At 45.6% G+C, this 21,880-nt stretch overlaps 1 protein-coding gene across 7 annotated transcripts in view; it reads left to right on the top strand.

Annotated features, from left to right (window-relative positions):
* The window catches only part of MYT1 (myelin transcription factor 1), a 161,889-nt gene that overhangs the window by 72,204 nt on the left and 67,805 nt on the right, over positions 1-21,880 (top strand). For all 7 annotated transcript variants that reach the window (XM_033153745.1, XM_033153743.1, XM_033153744.1 and 4 more), the window contains exons 3-8: positions 7,722-7,776; positions 9,425-9,455; positions 12,326-12,388; positions 14,715-14,965; positions 16,630-17,427; positions 20,049-20,183. In XM_033153745.1, the coding sequence (XP_033009636.1) occupies positions 7,722-7,776; positions 9,425-9,455; positions 12,326-12,388; positions 14,715-14,965; positions 16,630-17,427; positions 20,049-20,183 (1,333 nt within the window). The remainder of the gene's footprint in view (positions 1-7,721; positions 7,777-9,424; positions 9,456-12,325; positions 12,389-14,714; positions 14,966-16,629; positions 17,428-20,048; positions 20,184-21,880) is intronic.

Here is a 21,880-nt window from a genome sequence, read left to right as displayed (position 1 = left end):
AAGAAGAAGAAGAGGAGGAGTTTGGATTTGATATCCCGCTTTATCACTATCCAAAGGAGTCTCAAAGCGGCTAACATTCTCCTTTCGCTTCCTCCCCCACAACAAACACTCTGTGAGGTGAGTGGGGCTGAGAGACTTCAAAGAAGTGTGACTAGCCCAAGGTCACCCAGCAGCTGCATGTGGAGGATAGGAGACGCGAACCCGGTTCACCAGATTACGAGTCTACCCCTCTTAACCCCTGCACCACACCATTTTGTATGTCTGCCCCTTTTAGATGTGGCAGAACATTCTTGTTATGTGACTGATTGGTGTCCATGTATGTATAGCCCACATGCTGGGGACCTGTATGAACTGATTCTACTACAGCGTGCAACAGAGGTGGGTGGGGCCATTGGAGAGACCCCAGTAATAATGTTACTGAGTCAAAAGCCTGCCTAGAAAACATGCTTCCTGGCTGATCAGCAACCCTGCTGTGTTACCCATGGATGCTCACTATATCAAGGTGGGGTACTGATCTTTAACTAGTATGAATCAAGATTCACCAGTGGGTTGTGATTTAGGGTTGCCATGTGTCCTCCTTTTCCAGGATATGTCCTCTTTTTCAGGGGTAAAATTTCTGTCTGGGTGGATTTTGTAAATTTGTCAAAACATCTCTGGCTATACTTTCTGGATGAGACATAGACATAGCTGGTGGCTGAAGACTTGCTTTCCTCTTCCCTTCCCCTGCCCCCCTCAGCAATATATCACAACTTCTATATCCTACATATAGTATGGGGTATTTAAAATAGCATAGCGTCCTCTTTTTTTGCTCTACAAAATATGGCAACCCACAGTGATTTGACTTCAGCCAGGTCTTCAGGCGTGTGGGGTGCAAAGTGGAAATGTCCAGTGTTTGTGTGTCTGTGTTAATCAAAAATTGTTCTTACCATGCCTGATGAGGAACAGTTGAGGGAGTTGGGTTTGTTTAGCCTGGAAAAGAGGAGAGTAAGAGGAGATATCATAACCATCTTCAAATATCTAAAAGGCTGTCATGTGGGAAATGGTACAAGCTTGTTTTCTCATGCTCGGGGGGGGGGGGGTTATGACCTGAACCAATGGCTTCATGTCACTAGAAAAGAGATTCCAACTAAACATCAGGAAGAACTTCCTGATAGTAAGAACTTTATGATAGTGGAACGGACACCCTCAGGAAGTTGTGTCTGTCCTTCCTTGGAGGTTTTTAAGCAGAGCTTGGATGGCCATCAGGACCCAGGTGGCTCTGTGGGTTAAACCACAGAGTTTGGGCTTTCTGATCAGAAGGTCGGCAGTTCGAATCCCTGCCACGGGGTGAGCTCCCGTTGCTCGGTCCCAGCTCCTGCCCACCTAGCAGTTCGAAAGCACATCAAAGTGCAAGTAGGTAAATAGGTACCACTCCAGCGGGAAGGTAAACGGCGTTTCCGTGTGCTGCTCTGGTTCGCCAGAAGTGGCTTTGTCATGCTGGCCACATGACCCGGAAGCTGTCTGCGGACAAACGCCGGCTCCCTCGGCCTATAGAGTGAGATGAGCACCACAACCCCAGAGTCGGACACGACTGAACCTGATGGTCAGGGGTCCCTTTACCTTTGATGGCCATCTCTCATGGATGCTTTAGTTGAGATCCCTGCATTTTAGGGGGTTGGACTGCATAGCCCTCAGGGTCCCTTCCAGCTCTACAATTCTATGATTCTATGGGCACCTTCCCGTCAACTGTGGGTGCAAACTTAGGGATGGAGGAAAGCAGCCTTATGTCTTACAATGGGTCAATCCATTGGTCCACCTAGCTCAGAAGTGACCAAAATGGTGCCCTTTAGATGTTGTGGATTACAACCCCTGACCATTCCCCATGCTGGTTGGGCTGCTGGCACGTTGTCTTGTGTCATTATTCCGCTCTGGGGTCGCCTGGGGGTTGGGGGACCACGCCTGTCCATGCAAAGAAGTGCTTTCTTAGTGGTTGTTTCCTTTCATCGTTTCTAAATTACAAATGGGAAAAGGTGATGTGGGAAAGCGAAAGAAGAAAGTCGCAGCTGTTGTTGTTCATCAAGAGGCATCCATAGCCGGCATGCAGCCCCCATTGTGTTTTCTGCAACCTTTTCTGTTTTCAGAGTGGTATTTTTTTCCCTTTCCCCCCTCTCCCCCCCCCGTTTCTTTTCAAACAAAAATAATTTATCTGCATGGAACCCAAATTGCTAAGGCATGCTTGAAAACCAGCAGAACATTTGCCAATTTCCCTGGGAAAAGTGACAAAAGTGAAGGGACGGAGGGAGGGGGAGAGAGAGAGAGAGAGAGAAAAAAAAAAACCACGCTAGATTTCATTTCAGCAAAAAACACACACAGCCGTCCAGCAATCAAAAATATTAATTCTATTGTGAAGCGTGCATCGGAAGGCATTAACTCTGGAGAACACCAGGAACGGCATATTTGAAAGGCTCGTAAATGTAATGAAGTCCTTTTGACACCTGCTCCTCTCCACACTTTAAATGTGAGCCATCGGTCCGGAGGGAATCAAGGCTTTAAAAATAGAAATTATAGTAATTGTCTTCTTGGGTTATTGGGAAGGTTGTAATAAACACGAGGCTCATAAGGCGATGGGGCGGCAAGAGCGTGGATGACAGGATGCATAAATTACCCCCCTTTTTTATTTCTTTCCCCTCCCCCCCCCTTCCAGTGGCCCCCTCCAGCAAATCACACAGTATAAATCATTGTACGTTAGCGCTACATTACTGCAAGGGGAAATAATATGCATGGAAATTCCATCTGAGATATTCGGTTCACAGACGAGACTTCAGGGCGCTTTGTCATCCTTCAGCATTTTAAACAAAACAACTCCGAGCAACTCCTGGCGAGGAGCAACCTTCCGTTGCCCAGCTCAGGAGAGAAGAGCAACCCATCCCTGCGCAAGGAAAAAAGGAGTATGCGGGGGTGTGAGGAACTCTGGCTGCAGATCCACACTGCAGACTGGTACCCGTTTAATACCAGTTTAAACATCATGGCTTCGTCCAAAGAGTGCTGGGGGTTGCAGCTTGCTGAGGGCAGCTCTGTTAGAGACTCCCTAGGGCTAGGCCTTCCTGCAGACAGACCTGCAGTGCCCAGGAGTCTCCAGGGAGGGGGAAATCAAACCAGTTTTAATTCTGCACCGTGCCCACATTTAAGAACAGCCTCCTTCCACCTCCCTCCTTCATTGAAGAACAACAGGTCACAGCACGTGGCTGGCAACTGGCTAATAATAATAATAATAATAATAATAATAATAATAATTTATTTATACCCCGCCCATCTGGCTGGGTTTCCCCTGCCACTCTGGGTGGCTTCCAACAGAATGTTAAAATACAATAATCTATTAAACATTAAAAGCTTCCCTAAACAGGGCTGCCTTCAGATGTACTCATGACTCTTTGCCAATGAGAAAGCAGTACGCTTTGTTTGCATCAGACACTCTGCCAGAAAAGGCACAGAGAGGGGAAACAGCATGTGCTGTTCGATGCAGTTCGTGTTCCAGCTGCTGTCCTCGGCCCCTACAAATCCCCCCACCCACCCTTCTCTCCTCCTTCTTAATTTCATTCCATGGCATCTTCCACCACCCCCCTTTCCCCTTTTTGGCTTCTTCCCATCACACTAAGGATATTGGGAGAAAAGCAGTGACAAACCTAGACAGCATCTTAAAAAGCAGAGACATCACCTTGCTGACAAAGGTCCGTATAGTTAACGCCATGGTTTTCCCAGTAGTGATGTATGGAAGTGAGAGCTGGACCATAAAGAACGCTGATCGCCGAAGTATGGATGCTTTTGAATTATGGTGCTGGAGGAGACTCTTGAGAGTCCCATGGACTGCAAGAAGATCAAACCTATCCATTCTGAAGGAAATCAGCCCTGAGTGCTCACTGGAAGGACAGATCCTGAAGCTGAGGCTCCAAGACTTTGGCCACCTCATGAGAAGAGAAGACTCCCTGGAAAAGACCCTGATGCTGGGAAAGATGGAGGTCACAAGGAGAAGGGGACGACAGAGGACAAGATGGTTGGACAGTGTTCTCGAAGCTACCAACACGAGTCTGACCAAACTGCGGGAGGCAGTGAAAGACAGGCGTGCCTGGCGTGCTCTGGTCCATGGGGTCACGAAGAGTCGGACATGACTGAACAACAACAACAAAGCCACTTCCGCCTATCGGCAGGAGGTGGTGTTGCGGGCATCACGACCCGAGCAAGCGTACAGGGGCTGAGGTTCAGCCCCTGTGCAGTTGGTAGATTCCCCATGCCTTTCCCCGATGGCTGACCAATCCGGTCAGCTAAGGGGAGGGGCTAACAGTCCCTTTAAACAGAGGTGGCGGGAATACTTCCCCCTCTCTTCTTCCTGCTCCCAGCTGCATCGGTTCTCCCGCCCACCCACCCTTTAGGTTAGGTTTTGACCTTGCTATGGACTCCGGTTGGTCGCCTCACTTGGCTGGGGGGCCTGGTAGGACTTTTTCCCATTGAGGGTTTTTTCACCTACCTCGTAGCAATTCGTCACAACTTTGGTTTTGGCGGTTAGGCATTGGATAACATCAATGGAGGTTCAAAGGGGAGGTAGCGCCATCACCTGCCCCTCATGGGAAGGGTATTCCTGTAAAAGGTTTCCGGGGGCGTGGTCCCGTCCGAAGCCTAGGGAGGTTAGGGCCAAAACCACGCCCCAACGGTGATCACGGGGGCAGTTCCCCTTGATACGCTTCAGGGGTTCTGCCCTTGGTGGTTAACCCTTCACGGACCCCCAACACCCGGGTTGGGGGTCAGATATAGTGGTTAGGATCCAATGCCTAAGCCAATACCGCTCAACATCCGTAACCAATAAAGTTGTGGCCTTTACGCCCATTTAATTCGATTCCATGTGTCTTGTGTCTTTATTCACCTGGGAGGGAGGGATATAGCCACGCAACAACAACAACAACAACAACAACAACAACAACAACAACAACAACGGTGTTATGAAGCTAAAAGAATGGAAGTAAATGCAAAACCCACTGGAGGAGATTCTTGCTTAGTTGACAACTGAACAGATAGCTGGTCAATGCTTTCCATGAAATGTTGAACCTGGGGTGTGTGCACTGAAGCCTTTTTTTGGCAACCTAACCCAATCTATTCTAGGCTTTCATTTCTTCGGGGAATTTCAATTCCTCCTATGGGAAGGGGCCATAGTTCAATGGTAGAGTACCTGCTCTGGGCCAAGAGGGTCCCAGATTCAATCTGTAGCATCTCAAGGTAGATTCCTGGATGAGGGCAGGGGGGCAGTTGCTGCCCCACCCCACAAATCAAGTAAATAAATAAAAATACTTAACTAACTGGCCAATTGCGTTGCAGATAACTCGGTTCTGCCCCACCCCACCCCCCAGCATAAAGCCTCCCCCCCAAAAAAAAATCCTGGCTACACCCATGGGTAGATTCCTGCCTGAAATGATGGAGAACTGCTGCCAGTCGGTGTAGACCAGTGTTTTCCAACCTGTTTTTGGACTGCCAATCCCATCATCCCTGAGCACTGGTCTTGCTAGCTAGGGATGATGGGAGTTGTAGTCCAAAAACAGCTGGAGACTATACTGAGCTAAAGGAACCAATTGTGTGACTTGATATAAGGCAACTTCCTGTGTTCTACACACACACACCCCAGATGTGACAAATCATACAGCCGTAGCAATTGAGTGTTTCATGACAGGGTTAGCTGAGCTATCAGGTAACTTACTGCATCTGACCAGAGTAATAATAATATGAGTTCTCAGGAATGTCCTCGCCAATAGCTATGTTAACCTATTCAACCAACCTTTGCAAATATTCCAAACTTTTCAAATGTTGACCTTCAAATCTGAAATTAAGATATGCTTTTCGACTGCAAATTTTTACCCCAGCCTTCAAAATTTGGGTGAGTTTTCTTGGTTATTTGTTCATTGGTTGTTTTGATTTTGCAGGCATGAAGTATCAAATGCAAAATTGCATCTCACATCTGTTCTCAAATACAGTCCAAAGGTCGATTGTCCTGGTTGTTGAAGTCTTGCTCCCACCCTCCTTCTGACAGGAAGTCTCACTTCCATCCTTCAAGATGGAATCTCCCTCTTTAACTCACAGAAGTTATTGTTGACTCACAGAAATAATATTGAAATCAAATATCAAAGTCAAACACCAAGTGTGGAATTTAAATCTTTGGGTGTCAAAGGCATATATCAAATATTTGGTGAATAATCTGTATATTTGGAGAGTAAATTCACTGCAGCTTTCTGTTGACAGCCATTTGTCAGGATTACTTTCTTTGGGCTGGGGGTGGCAATCGAAAGATGGTAAAATATCTTCTTGGTTCCAAGTTGGGCCTGCATTTAACTAGTAGATAGATCTATGTCAACCATGCCAGCATGGTGTAGTGGTTAAGAGCGGTAGACTCGTAATCAGGTGAACTGGGTTTGTGTCTCCGCTCCTCCACATTCAGCTGCTGGGTGACCTTGGGCTAGTCACACTTCTCTGAAGTTTCTCAGCCCCACTCACCTCACAGAGTGTTTGTTGTGGGGGAGGAAGGGAAAGGAGAATGTGAGCCGCTTTGAGACTCCTTCGGGTAGTGATAAAGTGGGATATCAAATCCAAACTCTTCTTCTTCTTCTTCTTCTTCTTCCACTGAATATGCTAATAGTTTATAACTGAGATTTTGTGATGTCTGTGTCACATAACCAACAGTCAGCTGCCCCAGAAGATGTGGCTCTCCACTCCCGAACTGCACACTGCGATATGGTTATGCTTAATTAATAAATGTACTCCCAGCACTTCGAAGTTACAAATATTATTTATTCATGGTGCTGTTCCTTGCTGAGCATCATGTTTGATGTCCCAAAATTGGAGATGATATTTGAATGGATCTGCCTCTCTCGGTAAAATTTCACTCTGTGAAACCTTAATTGTCTGCTCGCTAAAGGTCTGCAGAAAATGTGAAAGTGTGCTATCACTGGCCCACACTTCAATAGCTGAACAAAAAGACCCAAAGCAAATGTTCTTTCAAAGAAACCCAGTGAAATTGCTGTCAAGGGGAGTGCAATGACTCATTCACACAACCATTTTCCCCACAGCTTGGTGGATTTTATTTGAGTTGGCATTATCTATCGCATCCTGAACTTACATGGTTACTGCATCTTGTCTCCATAACCAGAACATTATTTTGTTTGGTTTGTTTTTTAATTCCTAATCTGCATCTCTGTGAGAGCATATCCAAGAAAATAATAATAATAATAATAATAATATCTTTATTGTCAACGTACAACCTGTGTACAATGAAATTAATTAATGAAACAGACGCAAAGCTTATACAGCAAAAGCTCCAGAAGGCAACAGATGCCGAAACATCTCAAAACGTAGTCTAGTGGATGCAAGTTCGTCCCACCCACCCCAGTTTGTGACACTATGGTTGAGACAACCAGAACATGGTAGACTTGTTCACATTCATGGCTTGCCATATAAAGACGTTCCCCCCACCACCACCTTCGTGTGCCAAACCTAGCCACTGCTTTGCTGCTGTGACATTCTGCCCAAGTGGTGGTCTTCTTGCTTATCAGCCATGAATGGAGGCAATTTCCCAGACAGCTCATGTCTTAGATCTTTTCCGCTTGTCTTTGTGCAATCCAAGCTCATGGTTTCCAGGGGCACATTAGCTTTGATTGCAAATTGTTTTCATTAAATAAAATGTTAATTCTGTTGTTGTTTGATTCCAGATGAGTTTAGAGAATGATGATAAGCGAGCACGTACACGATCAAAGGCAATCAGAGGTGAGCACTTTGTGGAATTATGCGCTCTGGCAGTTAAACCTGGCTCTGTGGCTCTGCGTGGTTCATCAAAATGCTTCTGTTTCTGAGGCCACCAATCTTTATCTTTTTCTCTCTCTGTGTATGTGTTTAAACGCTGCACACATATACCCTCCTCAACTTTTCCCAGGAGATCTCTTCAGAGAGTGACTCACAGGGACACTCAAAACATTTTCGATCCACATTCTGTTTTTGCCTCTCCCTTCCCTCTCCCTTCTTTTAAAAAACAGCCTCGCATGCTTTGCTTCATGGAAATCTTGATAGCTTCAGATCACTTTTATCACATGTGCTCGGCCGGAGGCTTTGAAGTCATACATCTGAGAAAGCCAGAGTGAGACTGTGCATGTTGCAGAAGCAAACAAGGCTGATGTGGTGGGAATTTGAAGACAAATGACTTGATAATTTGAGGCCTGATTGCTATTTATTTTCTGACTTTGAAAGCAAAAATGCCTTCGTGTATTTCACCTGGCAGAGGGAAGAAATTCTGGCAAATAAAACGGGGGTGCCACATCATTGCCTTGAGGGGAAAAAATTGGTTTCTCATTTCTCAGTGAATTGTTCATTGTGTGTGTCTACATTAGGGAGAATATAAACTGAGTGGCATATGTGCATAATAACCAGCCATTGTACACATTCGCCAGGCCTCATGGAGAATGTGCACATAATCTGTCCTTAAAGATGGAACTGTACACATTTCCTAGTCAATATACACAATTTTGAACAGGCCTGAAGTCTGGTCATAAAATGGAGTCAGTGGGAATTATGCAGATTTAATTAGACTAGCCACTAATAGGTGATAAACACATTGAACTAAGGGTAGACAATACTGTTTAGATCAGACTTCTTCAATATTGGGTCTCCATATACTGACAAGCTGGGACGTGTCCAGAGGAGGGCAACCAAAATGGTCAAAGGCCTGGAAACAATGCCTTATGAGGAACGGCTTAGGGAGCTGGGTATGTTTAGCCTGGAGAAGAGAAGGTTAAGGGGTGGTATGATAGCCATGTTCAAATATATAAAATATATATAAATATATAAAAAATGTCATATAGAGGTGGGAGAAAGGTTGTTTTCTGCTGTTCCAGAGAAGCGGACACAGGGCAATGGATTCAAACTACAAGAAAGAAGATTCCACCTAAACATTAGGAAGAACTTCCTGACAGTAAGAGCTGTTTGACAGTGGAATTTGCTGCCAAGGAGTGTGGTGGAGTCTCCTTCTTTGGAGGTCTTTAAGCGGAGGCTTGACAGCCATGTGTCAGGAATGCTTTGATGGTGTTTCCTGCTTGGCAGGGGGTTGGACTGGATGGCCCTTGTGGTCTCGTCCAACTCTATGATTCTATGATATGTTCTTCGATTGTAACTCCCAGCATTCCTGGTCTTTGGCTAGGGGTGTTCAAAGTTATAGTCCAACAAAATCTGGAGATCCTGGGTCAAAGAACACTAAACTAGATGGATCAATGGTCTGATTCAGTAGAAGGTTGTTTCATATAATGGGGGTGTTGTTTTTGGTGGCTAGCTCCACCTGTAGAAATTTCCAGAAGGGAGACATCTTGTGTGACTTTTCTTTTTTCTGTTTTGTTTTCCTTTTTTTCTTCTCCATCTTTCTCCACAGTACCTACAGAACTCATTGGCCAGGAGGTGAGGTAAGGAAATTTTCTTCTCAGCAACTCAGGGCTGATTCACATGTGCATGTATTTCACCCAATTAACAACAACAATTTTATTATTTATACATGACTCTGAGCTAAATGTGTGTACTGTTCCCCTTGAGAATTATCGTGTCTGAGGTGATGTGAGCTGATATGGAAACTCATGGAGCCTTCCAACACTACGATTCTAGGTGGACAAGTCAGTATAGGGCAGCTTCCTATGTTTCTATATTCTTCCTGTGCTCCTCAAGCTCATCATGCATTGAGCAGCTTTAATTTCTGAAGCAGGAGGGGCACATGGTTATCCAGAAAAGGCCATGGTGGATAAAGGGTGCCAAGCTCTGCTGTCCCCCAGCCAGCCCCAAGGAAGAAGAAGAAGAAGAAGAAGAAGAGTTTGGATTTGATATCCTGCTTTTCACTACCCGAAGGAGTCTCAAAGTGGCTAACATTCTCCTTTCCCTTGTTGTGGGAAGCCCCCACAACAAACACTCTGTGAGGTTAATGGGGCTGAGAGACTTCAAAGAAGTGTGACCAGCCCAAGGTCACCCAGCAGCTGCATGGGGAGGAGCGGAGACGCGAACCCTGTTCACCAGATTACGAGTCTACCGCTCTTAACCACTACACCACACTGGCTAAGAGGGAAAGCTATCGCCTCTTCCTCGCTGCTCGCTTGGCCAACTGCTCATCTGAGTATTAGCCTTTCATAACCTGAGGCTGAATTGTTCGGTGCTCTACAGCATTACCCGCACACACCAGGGGCAGCACGGGAGAAATGGAAGCAGCCCTTGAAGAACTTAACACAGACCTGAACTCGAGAGCGTACAAATTATAGGCTCACAAAGCCACCGAGCACTATTAGAAGCACACCGAGTGCGAAGGTTCAAGTGAGAAGAGCTCCGCAAGCACAGCACAAATGATACAGGCTGTCTTTCTGTTCCCCTTTTGATTAGAACGCTGCCTGCATCAAAGAGTAATTGGACCTTATGTGACCCAGCTTCCTAGGGTGTTTCCGCTCTGAGAGCCTGCTGTTTCTCTCTCAAGATACTGGGTTAGAGAGCGGCAGGCGTACCACTTGCCTACGTTTTATTGCTGAACACATGAGTGGAGGTGGTAATTGAAGCTGGCGACATATTTAAGGGGCAGCTCGGAGGGCCTGCACACAGCCATCACTGCAGCTGTCCTCTAATTGCCTGATTAACTGGACGATTAATCGACTAATTGAAGCCCGGGCTGCGTCTGCATGACAAAAGGAGAGGAGGCCATGGTGAAAGAAATTAGCAGTGCTCCAAGAAGTAAGGGAGAAATATCCAGTGGGTGATGGATGTGAATGCCCTTGCAGGACAAGGAGGAACATGGCCTAGGCGTGCAGCAGAATGAGGGGGGTAGAATCCCAAGGTGTTGGGGAAGACTAAGCAAAGTGACATTTTTGAAGGCTCCCCTACGATGGACAGAATAGGTTTCTTTTTATGGAGACACAATTGCGTGTGTATTGGGAGCAGAGAGAGTGGCAAGACCTGGAGGTCACGTGGTGATCTTTTTTTTAATGAGATCTCCAGCCACAATCATGCCCAAGTTTGCTGCAAAACAATAGTTCAACAATGCAAATGCCTTTTCACTGGTAGCTTGAACAGGTTCACTGGAAGAATGAGATATTGTTCTCTAATAATAATAATAATAATAATAATAATAATAATAATAATAATAATAATATTTATACCCCGCCCATCTGGCTGGGTTTCCCCAACCACTCTGGGCGGCTTCCAACAGAATATTAAAATACAATAATCCATCAAACATTAAAAGCTTCCCTAAACAGGGCTGCCTTCAGATGTCTTCTAAAAGTCTGGTATCACCCAGAAGCTCAGGGTCCCAGGGTCCAGCTACTTTTAGTGTGTCTGGGGCTGCTCATTATGCTGCAATCTCCAGTCCTGATGGAAGGCAACTAAAATTAAATAGACTTTTACAATCATCGGCAAAAGGGCAAAAAGACTAGGCAGAAGGGTGAGCTGTTCCAATTGTTATGGGGGACAAATCTGTTGTTTGTGGAGGTTCTCAGAGGAAGAATTATGGAAGAGCATTCCTTATGGCAACAAGGCTGTATTTAATCGCCATTTGCTCAGGAGTGGAACATATAGAACATTCCCATTTGGCTGGAAAGGAAACCATTCTTCTCAAATCCTGAATCACCTACATATAAGTTGGACCTTATGAAAATTCACAGAGGAACTGCGGTAGAAATCGGCCTCAGAGGAGGAAGCACAGTGGGAGCATCAACCAACCTGATGTAATCATTGTAACCACATCATAAATACAACAGTCGTGCGGATCTGAACATCAGAAGTAGTTTTGGACATATAATGGAGTGATTTCAGGATTCAGCAGTTAAAGACATAGAGCTGCAGAGGGAGTCCAGTTTGTGTGTGTGTGTGTGTGTGTGCGCACGCGCGCGCTGAAAATAAATAAAAGCACCATCAGTAGGAGGTGAGTGCAAAAGAGTTGTCTGGTTTTAAAAGGCTTGCTTTCACACATGCAAATCTTTAATTAAACCTACTCATAAAACTATAATGAACCGTTCATTTAATTAAATGGGGTGAGTCATTTCATTAATTTTTAGCAAACTGCAGAGCCGCTGTGTTGCCCTCATCTGCTGGAATTCAAAGGGAAGAGAGGAACTGTTTAAAGGAAATTATCTTTTCTTGCATGGGGTATTTCAGTGGCTCCTCTGGTTTTCAAATGCACATGCGACTTGTGGGCTTTTGTTTAAACACGCTACACGCTTTGATTTCGAAAACTCTGTTGTTCTTGTTTTACCCCTTGAAGTCACGCCTGTTTTCGTTTCTTGGTTATGTCACCCTCCTAACTTAGCTGCCCTACTCCAGGATGTAACGGATCGGGACACATCCGGGGGAAGTACGCAAGACACAGGAGGTGAGTTTTGGTCACCATCACCAACACGGCTGCCATTGTTGCCATCCTCATCAAATCTTCCAACCTGTCACATCTGGAAGAGCTTCCCTATGTTCTTCCTGGCCTCTTTCAATTCACTGCATGCTGATTAAGGATGGGAAAATCTGTCACAAAAGCTCATACCAAGAACAAACTTAGTTGGTCTCTAAGGTGCTACTGGAAGGATTTTTTTAATTTTTTTAATTTTGTTTTAACTTTATGGGGTGAGTCTTGAGCTAGCATTGACCTCTCTTCAGATATTCTGGTATCAAGTCTCCAACAACAGTGACAGCTGCAGTGAAATTGCTATGGTGTGAAATTAAGAAAGCTGAAATGAAATTGTCATGTCACCTGACAAGTGACAGGTTGGCTACCTGTCTCACTTAAAGCCAGCGCTTAAAGTAGCTCAGGAGACCTTGAAGGACTGGAGATTAGTTTATATATAGGGGAAAGGTTGTTTAAGTGCAAAACAGTTTGTACTACTCAAGAATGTAAAGCATGGGGGGAGGACTAACATTTTTTATTAACTAGCACCCACACGGTGCTTTGCAAAGAACAGTTTTGCAAGGTCCCTGCCCCAATGAGCTTACACTCTTATAGACATAGAAAAACAACATATGAAAGGGATGACGTGTGGGATATGCATTTATTTCAATTACACATACTTTGGCTCAGTTATAGTACAGTATCAGGAGTACAGTGGTAACTTGGTTGTCAAACGTAATGTCTTCCGGGACTCCGTTCGACTCCTGGAACCATTTGAAAACCAAGGCGCGGCTTCTGATTGACTGCAGGAGCTTCCTGTACTCAAGCGGAAGTCGTGTTGGACGTTCGGCTTCCAAAAACCGTTTGCAAACCGGAACACTTACTTCCAGCTTTGCGGCGTTCGGGAGCTGATTTGTTTGGGAGCCAAGCCGTTCGACAACCACTGTACGACTACCATGGCACAAATCAGAGAGTGAGGATTATCTGTTGCTCCTTGACTTGTGTACAGTGGTGCCTCTCAATACGGAATTAATTCGTTCCGCGAGTCGTTTCGTATTGCGAAAAATTCGTCTTGCGAAGCACGGTTTCCCATAGGAATGCATTGAAATTTAATTCCCATAGAAGAGTTTGGATTTGATATCCCGCTTTCTCACTACCCAAAGGAGTCTCAAAGCGGCTAACATTCTCCTTTCCCTTCCTCCCCCACAACAAACACTCTGTGAGGTGAGTGGGGCTGAGAGACTTCAGAGAAGTGTGACTAGCCCAAGGTCACCCAGCAGCTGCATGTGGAGGAGTGGAGACGCGAACCCGGTTCCCCAGATTACGAGTCTACCACTCTTAACCACTACACCACACTGGCTCTGAAATTTTCGTCTTGCGAAGCACAACCATAGAAAAATCTGTCTTGCGAGTCACCTAAAAAATCGCAAAACCCTTTCGTCTAGCGAGTTTTTCGTTGCGCGAGGCATTCGTTGCGCGAGGCACCACTGTACTTTGGGTGGTGTGTGTGAAAAGGCTCTGATGAAGGTACTATGTACTCTCCAGTGGCCCAGGCACGATAAGGGGAGCAGAATACAATCAGAGCATATAGAAGATCCTGCTGGATCCGGAACACAGAAGCAGGAAGAAGGGCTCGTTCCTTCCTTCCCCCAGCATCTCTCATGGAGTTTAGCTCCAGATGCATTACATCAGCTAGAAACAAAGGGAATGGCTCGTTTCATGCCTTCAAATTGTTTCAATTAATCAGAGAGTGACAGTCTCATCACATGTCGAGAATGAAGCCATTACCTAAACATTGCAAATTAAGACACATGTACTTCAGCCGGTCTAGCTGGTTATCTTTCGGGAAGCCAGTGTGTTACAGTGACAAAGCTCTCTCTCTCTTGATAAAAAGTCAACGGAATCTCTCCATCATATAATCTTTATCTGTTCCCTGCATAGTGAGGCTCGGGCAAAATTACTAAGACCAATAACTCAGAAACTTACAGGTGCACCAGCTGAGTCACACCTTGCCTTACTCCTGAAAGACAATGACTCCTATACAACCTTGCAGGTGGCAAGGTTTCTAAACTCTGTCATATCTCAAAAAAGGCGCTGTGGCCAACTACACGACTTCTAATTTTTTTGTTTTCTGCTCCCTGGTTGCAATTTTAAAACTGTATTTGTGCTGTGGTTTGTTTCCCTATGACTCCAGGGTCTATGGTTTGCTGTAACTTTATGTCATATATTACATATTTTATGTTTTTATGGGCTTATAGCCGCAATAAAATTTGAAAATCTCTCTCTCTCTCTCTCTCCCCTGTTGTTGTTGTTGTTGTTTTAGTTTACAAAGTTGCCCCCTCGCAAAGAAGAGGAAACTTCAAGGTGCAGAAGCAGAACATTTGGCATCCAAGAGGAAATCCCACCCGCTCAAGCTAGCCCTCGATGAAGGCTACAGCATTGACAGCGACGGCAGCGAAGAGGCAGAAGCGAAAGAGGAGTCCGTGACGGACGACTCCGAGGGCACGCTGGAGGAGGAAGAGGCAGAAGCGGTAGACCAAGAGGAGGCCTGCAGCAGCTGTCCACCAGAAGAAGGTGCCTTATTTCGTTATTGGCTCGACTGCAAAGATTTATTTCATGGGTAGGAATAAGAAAGGGAACGTTGACAATCTATAGAGCGATAGCTCCTCTAAATAACATGTAGGTGCTGTCATGGCAGGCACAGAGGGCATGCCAACCAAGGAAGCTAGACATAAACTTTATGGGCTCTCTCCAACACAAATATAACAGGAAACTCCTGACTCCACCCAGAAGATGTAACTAAGTCCAGTGCCACCTAGTGACTAAACTATATAATGACACTATCCACGCATATTGTTTGGTTAGAAGTCGCTTCAGGTTGCCTTGGGCAAGATAAAGGAAATAAAGATAACAAATTTTAGTAGTAGTAGTAGTAGTAGTAGTAGTAGTAGTAATATTTTTTTAAAAAAATCAATATTCCACTTTTTTAAGGAACATTTAAAATGTGGAACATTTGATGCTTCAGGTATTCAGCCATGAATCTCTAAACTTCAAAGGTTTCTAAATAACTCAACCAGAGGAAGGTACAGTCTGAGTAGTAACATTGCTATGGGTGCAATGAAACTCACTGGCTGACCTCAGGCCAGTCACTGCCTCTCAGCCTAGCCTACCTCGCAGGGTTGTTGTGGGGATTAAATGAGGAGGGGGAGAACTCTGTATGCCACCTTGAGCTCCTTGAGCTCTACAAAGTGGGACAGAGTTGCAATAAATAAAATAAAATAAATCCAACACCATGCTATTTAATTTTAATTACTTCCAATATTCACGAGACCTTTGGTGCCTATTTTGCTCTATCCACATTGTGCCTGGGGGCCGGAGGGGGAGACAGCCATACCTTTCGCTTGACCCTAGTTACAGTAATGATACTGCGGTATGTGCTTTCAAGATGTTACCAATCCATTAGCACCTCTTCTGTCATTAGCCACTAGAACCTTTTCATTAACTGCAATGGGCACCAATTCACCCAAAGACTCGTTGGCACAGCAACCAGAGGACTATTGGCAATAACCAAAGTTATTGCTTAGCTTGGGGAGCCCAGATTCATTGCTTTCCCCCATGTAAATGAAGGCAACGCTGTATGTTTCCATTGACAACATCCTTCTGTGTGATGTTTTCCGCACATAAATATCAGTCTAGAGAGGCATTAGACAAAGCACACAAGTATCTAGTTGATGACTTCTGGAGGCATCCTGGGGAAAATAAATGTCAGGCACTGATGTTCATCTCATCAGAGGGAACAGTTTTAGGAAAGAAAACTGTCTGTTTACCTGCCATGGCTGAATGCAATAAATATGGCCACACCAGGAGTGTAATAGCAAGGCAAAGGTTTCAATCAAACCTTTAAAATGGGCTAAATATTTATGTGGGGGGGGGTTGGGTGGAGTGTCCCCCAGCTATTCTTCCCTGCTTAAGTTGGGTTGCCACTTTTCAAAAAGTGTGTGGGGGGGGATTGGACATGGGTTGCCATACATACAGATTTTCCCAGACATTTCAGCAATCTCCGACTGGTCACTGATTCTAATGGCAGAATCCTGACGATGTCCAGGAAATTTTAGACGTATGGCAGCCCTAGCTTAAGGGCCCAAACCCCAAGCCACAACAGAATACGGCACCCAGCCTGCTCAAGACCAGCTACAAGAGCCATCAAGAAATAATTGCCAACTCTCTTTTATTTGTAGGCCAAATATCGGAAGGAAGTCTTGCAGCCAAGGGGCAGGTGTCCAAAAGCAAAGGACAGGTCTCCAACACTGGGGAGGATGTGCACTTGCTACATGAAGGAGCAGCGGAGGAAGAGGAGGAGGAGGAAGAAGAAGAGGAGGAGGAGGAGGAAGAGGAGGCAGTTGAGGAGGAATGTGAAAAGGAGATCATCATCCAAACGGAGGATGCGGAGGAAGTCATTGAGGTCACCAGTGAACGTAGCAGCGATTTGTGCCTGGAACATCGGGATGACGAGGTGAGCTATGAGGAATCTTGCAAACTGCAAAAGGAGGAGGAAGACGAGGAAGAGGAGGAGGAAGACAATGAAGAGGAGGAGGAAGAGGAGGAGGAAGATGAAGAGTATGAGGAGGAGGAAGAGGAGGAGGAAGAAGAAGAGGAGGAGGAGGAGACATCGACTGCAGTGATCTGTGAAGAAGCTCCTCACACATCTCAGGACTCCCCCAAAACCCACTGTGAAGGACAGATAGTCGGCCCCAAGCCTGAGTATTCTGTCATTGTGGAGGTGAGGTCAGACGATGACAAGGACGATGATTCCCACTCCCAGAAATCCACTGTGACTGATGAATCTGAGATGTATGACATGATGACCCGGGGGAACCTGGGTCTCTTGGAACAGGCCATTGCTCTGAAAGCTGAACAGGTTAAGGTTGTGAGAGAGCCTGGCCAGCAGCTGGCCGGGGAGCATGTGAAACTTTTCCAGGTCGAGGACAAGCAAAACAAAGCCCTGGACTCCATCAGAAAGAGCTACTACAGCAAAGGTGAGGACTTTGTCCTTCCAGTGGCAAATAAACTGCTATCCCCACCCCCACCCCAGTGGCAATGAAAATGAGTTTGGTAGCGCCTGGGAGCCCCATTCCTATAGATATGTAGCATCTGGATGCCCCTATGTCCCCTCCAGCCCACCGTCCTCAGGGCCAATGCAAAGTTTGAATGCTTCCAGTAAATACAAAATAATCAGAGGATGGTGGAACAGAAGTAACTCATCTTCTGTCATGCTGTCTCTGTGAAGCCTAATGGAAAGAAGCAAATTGTCCCTGCAATGGCTTGGTCAATGGTTGTTTCTGCAACGGTGCTGCCATATTGTATTCGGCAACCTTCATTGGCTGCTGTTTTGTGTTGACCTCGGTAGCCTACTGTGTGCCCCTATAAGTGACAAAAGAGCAAAACCTTCAGAGTCTGCATACACTTGAATATTTCCCCCACTCCTACTCTAGGGAGAGTGCTGCTTCCAGATGGGTGTTGCTTGTGAGGTCAGTGTTTCTCATGAATTTTTTGCAGCATCCAAATGAAGTCATTGTCACCCAAATGCCAGCCTGTGTTTTCCCTGCGTTTAATCCAAATCTACCCTTTCTGGGGGAAATCCGATAAGATTAAAAACAAAAACACCTGTTGCCGGCAATATCTCATTGATCCATTAGCAGTCTTAAGCTCCTCTCTGGAAGCACCTGGGGAATCCTCCCTCCATACAAGCCCTGCTGGATCAGTTGTCCAACATCTAGTCAAATATTCTGTTCTCACAGTGGTCAACTGATCCGTTGCCCGCAGGAATCACACAAGCGATGAGTGCACAATAGCTCTCCCCAGCCACTGGCATTCAGAGGCACACTCTTTCAGATACAGGAGGGCATAATGATACAGGAGAACAGAGTTTCCCATACACTCATTGGGACTATTCAGTGAAGCAGTTCGAAAAAGGTTTGGGGCAAACAAACATCCTAAGCATTCTTCATACAATTCTAATTCACCTGTGAAACTCATTGCCATAAGACATGCCAACAGACTCTAGCACAGATGACTTTCAGGAAGAATTATCTTCTTCTTTCTTCTTCCTTGGCGATCACTCGTAGCCGAGTAAGATTGTCTTCCATAAACACGGTTTTAACAATGAGTCCGTAAGTGACTGTGGAGGCCAATTCTGGATGCGCACGTCCTTCCACAGTGGGGACACTGGTTTCCGGGTGGGAGTTGATCGCGGTGTGGATTTGCCAAGCGTGCCTTCCTCTTAGCATTTTTCTCCCTTGCGTCCTTAGTTCTAGTGTCCTCAAAGCCCATGTCACTTTTGGTAAAGGCTGTTCTGCAACTGGAGCACTCGCAGGCCAGTCTTTCCCAGTTGTCAGTGTTTATACTACATTTTTTTTTAGATTTGCCTTGAGACAGTCTTTAAACCTCTTTTGTTGACCACCAGCATTACGCTTTCCAATTTTACATTCAGAATAGAGTAGTTGCGTTGGAAGACAATCATCAGGCATCCGCACAACATGACCAGTCCAACGAAGTTGGTGTTGAATAATCATTGCTTCAACACTGGTTATACCAGTTCATGGAAGATAGATCAATTGATGCATATGAGCCACTGTAGCATAAAATAAACCTGGGGGGTGGATGGCTTTCTCAATAACACCTTGCTTCCTAAGGGTGTCTTGGGGGTTACCGTGGGAGATGCTGGATTAGAGTGATTTTGGCTAATCCATTCCTTAGATTCTTTGTTCTTATCTCCATGGGAGATGGAGTCCAGTAGCACAAGTGGCAGGGACCCAGGTGGTGCTGTGGGTTAAAGCACAGAGTCTAGGGCTTGCTGATCAGAAGGTCGGCGGTTCGAATCCCTGCAACGGGGTGAGCTCCCATTGCTCAGTCCCAGCTCCTGCCCACCTAGCAGTTCGAAAGCACGTCAAAGTGCAAGTAGATAAATAGGGACCGCTCCGGCGGGAAGGTAAATGGCGTTTCCGTGCGCTGCTCTGGTTCGCCAGAAGCGGCTTTGTCATGCTGGCCACATGACCCAGAAGCTGTCTGCAGACAAACGCCGGCTCCCTTGGCCTATAGAGCGAGATGAGTGCTGCAACCCCAGAGTTGGACACGACTGGACCTAATGGTCAGGGGTCCTTTTACCTTTACCTTTAGCACAAGTGGCTACCTGCACGACTGCAGCTTAAATTGATCCATAGAATCAGACTGTAGGAAACATAAACCGGCATATGAACTTCCTTCTATCATGGGTTTTAGGGGTAGCGATAGGTAACAATATCTCAAGAGCTGCCTATCTTTCCCAGAGCTGTTTGCTACTATTGGCTGACTCTTTCCCACTGATCTTTTGTTGTTGCTGTTGAGATGTACATTTGCTGTCCCTCTTGACTGGTGTCCCCCAACCTGGTGCCCGCCAGATGTTTTGGACGACAACTGCCATTGGCACCAGCCACCATGACGGGCACTAGGTTGGAGAAGGCTGGTCATGAATTGTGTAAGTAAATTTCACCTGAAATGAAATTCAAAACAGATTCAGAGGTATTCTTAATAACACTGGTTTGATTTTCTCATGGACTTTTTTTTTGCACGTCTCATGATGTTCTTCCTGCATCCATCCTCTCCTCCCTGCATTTCCTAGATCCTTCAAGACCCGAGAAGCGAGAAATCAAATGCCCAACCCCTGGCTGTGATGGCACAGGGCATGTCACAGGGCTGTACCCTCACCACCGCAGTTTGTCTGGCTGCCCGCACAAAGACAGGATCCCTCCTGAGAGTGAGTGCGACTTGGAGTTATTTACAGGACAGAAACGGTCCAGCTTCTTTTCTTCTTTTGCAGCAAATACAACTGCCGAATGAATGAATGAATGAATGAATGAATGACAAATCCATCATCTCCAATGAATGTGGAGGAAGGGGACTGGTGTTCTAGGTGCAGCAAGGCAAAAGTGAAAGTGGAAAAGAGAACAGAACAGTTGGGTGGCAGCTGAGCAAGCAGGGAAGATGGGAGGGTCTGTGACCTAGTTGCTTCTGCAATGTTCTGGACCCTTGAAGGCCAATACAATGCATGCTTACTTGGAAATAAGTCACAGTGAAGAAAGTGGGACTTCTGTTTCCTGGGATTTGCTTCCAAATAAGTATACAAAGGATTGCACCCTCTGATAAAGTAATATCTTTCTTAACATCCTTGCATGTATGCAGGAAGACCCAAATAAATATCTGTTTTCTCTAAGCGGACATAATTTTGCAATGCAGTAAGCACTTAGGCTGTTATACCAACCGGTCAGTATGTTTGCTTAGTCATGAATGAATTTCAAAATGAGAAAGTCGATTTAAATCAGTTGTTTACACCAAGCAGGTGTAGCTTCCTGGTTATTTAAATCATGGTTTAAAACAATAATTTAAATTGACTCAGCTTAAATCAACCCACCTGCAATCAAAATTGGCCACATTCAGTACATTTCCAATGCTTTCAGCGAGCAAACATGTTTGCCCTCTTGTGGCACAATGTCTGAAAAATAGCCAAAAGGATTTTTAATAAATAAATAAATTGCTGCCCAATTTTTTTTAAAAAAAACTACCCACCCACCCCCCTTTCAGCTCATCCCTATGTTCAAACAAGACATGGCAATGGCTTACAAAATGCCCTTAATGTTAAGTTGTGATCTCAACATCATTCTGATGACTGCGTGCCCATCATACTCGGGTATGCTAGGCACTGTAGCACACTGGTTAAGAGAGTGAGCTGTGAGCTAAGCTGGTTTTTCCACTTCAGATAGGAATTCATTCGGTCGCCTTAGGCAAGCCACTGTCTCTTAGTGCACACCCACACAAGTTGTAAGTTAAAGGAAGTTGTGTGGCAAGCCTTAAAAAAAAAACAACTTTGAGAAAGTTCTTTGGGCACCCCCATGATTGGGGGGGGGGTCATTTTCCCTCTCTCATCCACCAAAAATGGGCAAAAGGTGGGATTGCAACATTTTTTTCCATTGCTCTGTTTTCAAGGGTTGTTGTTGTTCAGTCGTTCAGTCGTGTCCGACTCTTCGTGACCCCATGGACCAGAGCACGCCAGGCACACCTATCCTTCACTGCCTCTCGCAGTTTGGCCAAACTCATGTTAGTAGCTTCGAGAACACTGTCCAGCCATCTCATCCTCTGTTGTCCCCTTCAAGGGAGAGGGTGCTTCCTCTTCTTCTTCTTCTTCTTCTTCAAACCTTTATTAGGCATTTTTACAGATAAAACCGCGAAAAAAATAATCGCGTACAAAAACCTTAAAATGTATATAAAAAGGCAAGAGTCGAATGCACTTGCTGATTATATGTAATCTGGAATTTCTTCCTGCTAAACTATTCCTTGGGGGACTGCTGCCAAAAATTCGGCTACCCCCGCAGTCACCCTTTGGTCAATATCCGACAAACAGAATCCAACGCTTCCGCCGGGCAGCAGTATCAAACCACCCAGGAGTGGGGACAGCAC

The sequence above is a fragment of the Lacerta agilis genome, chromosome 6 (genome assembly GCF_009819535.1).
Source record: "Lacerta agilis isolate rLacAgi1 chromosome 6, rLacAgi1.pri, whole genome shotgun sequence".
Taxonomy (NCBI): domain Eukaryota; kingdom Metazoa; phylum Chordata; class Lepidosauria; order Squamata; family Lacertidae; genus Lacerta; species Lacerta agilis.
The sequence above is the reverse complement of the archived record's forward strand: the minus strand, read 5'-3'. Positions and strand labels throughout refer to the sequence as shown.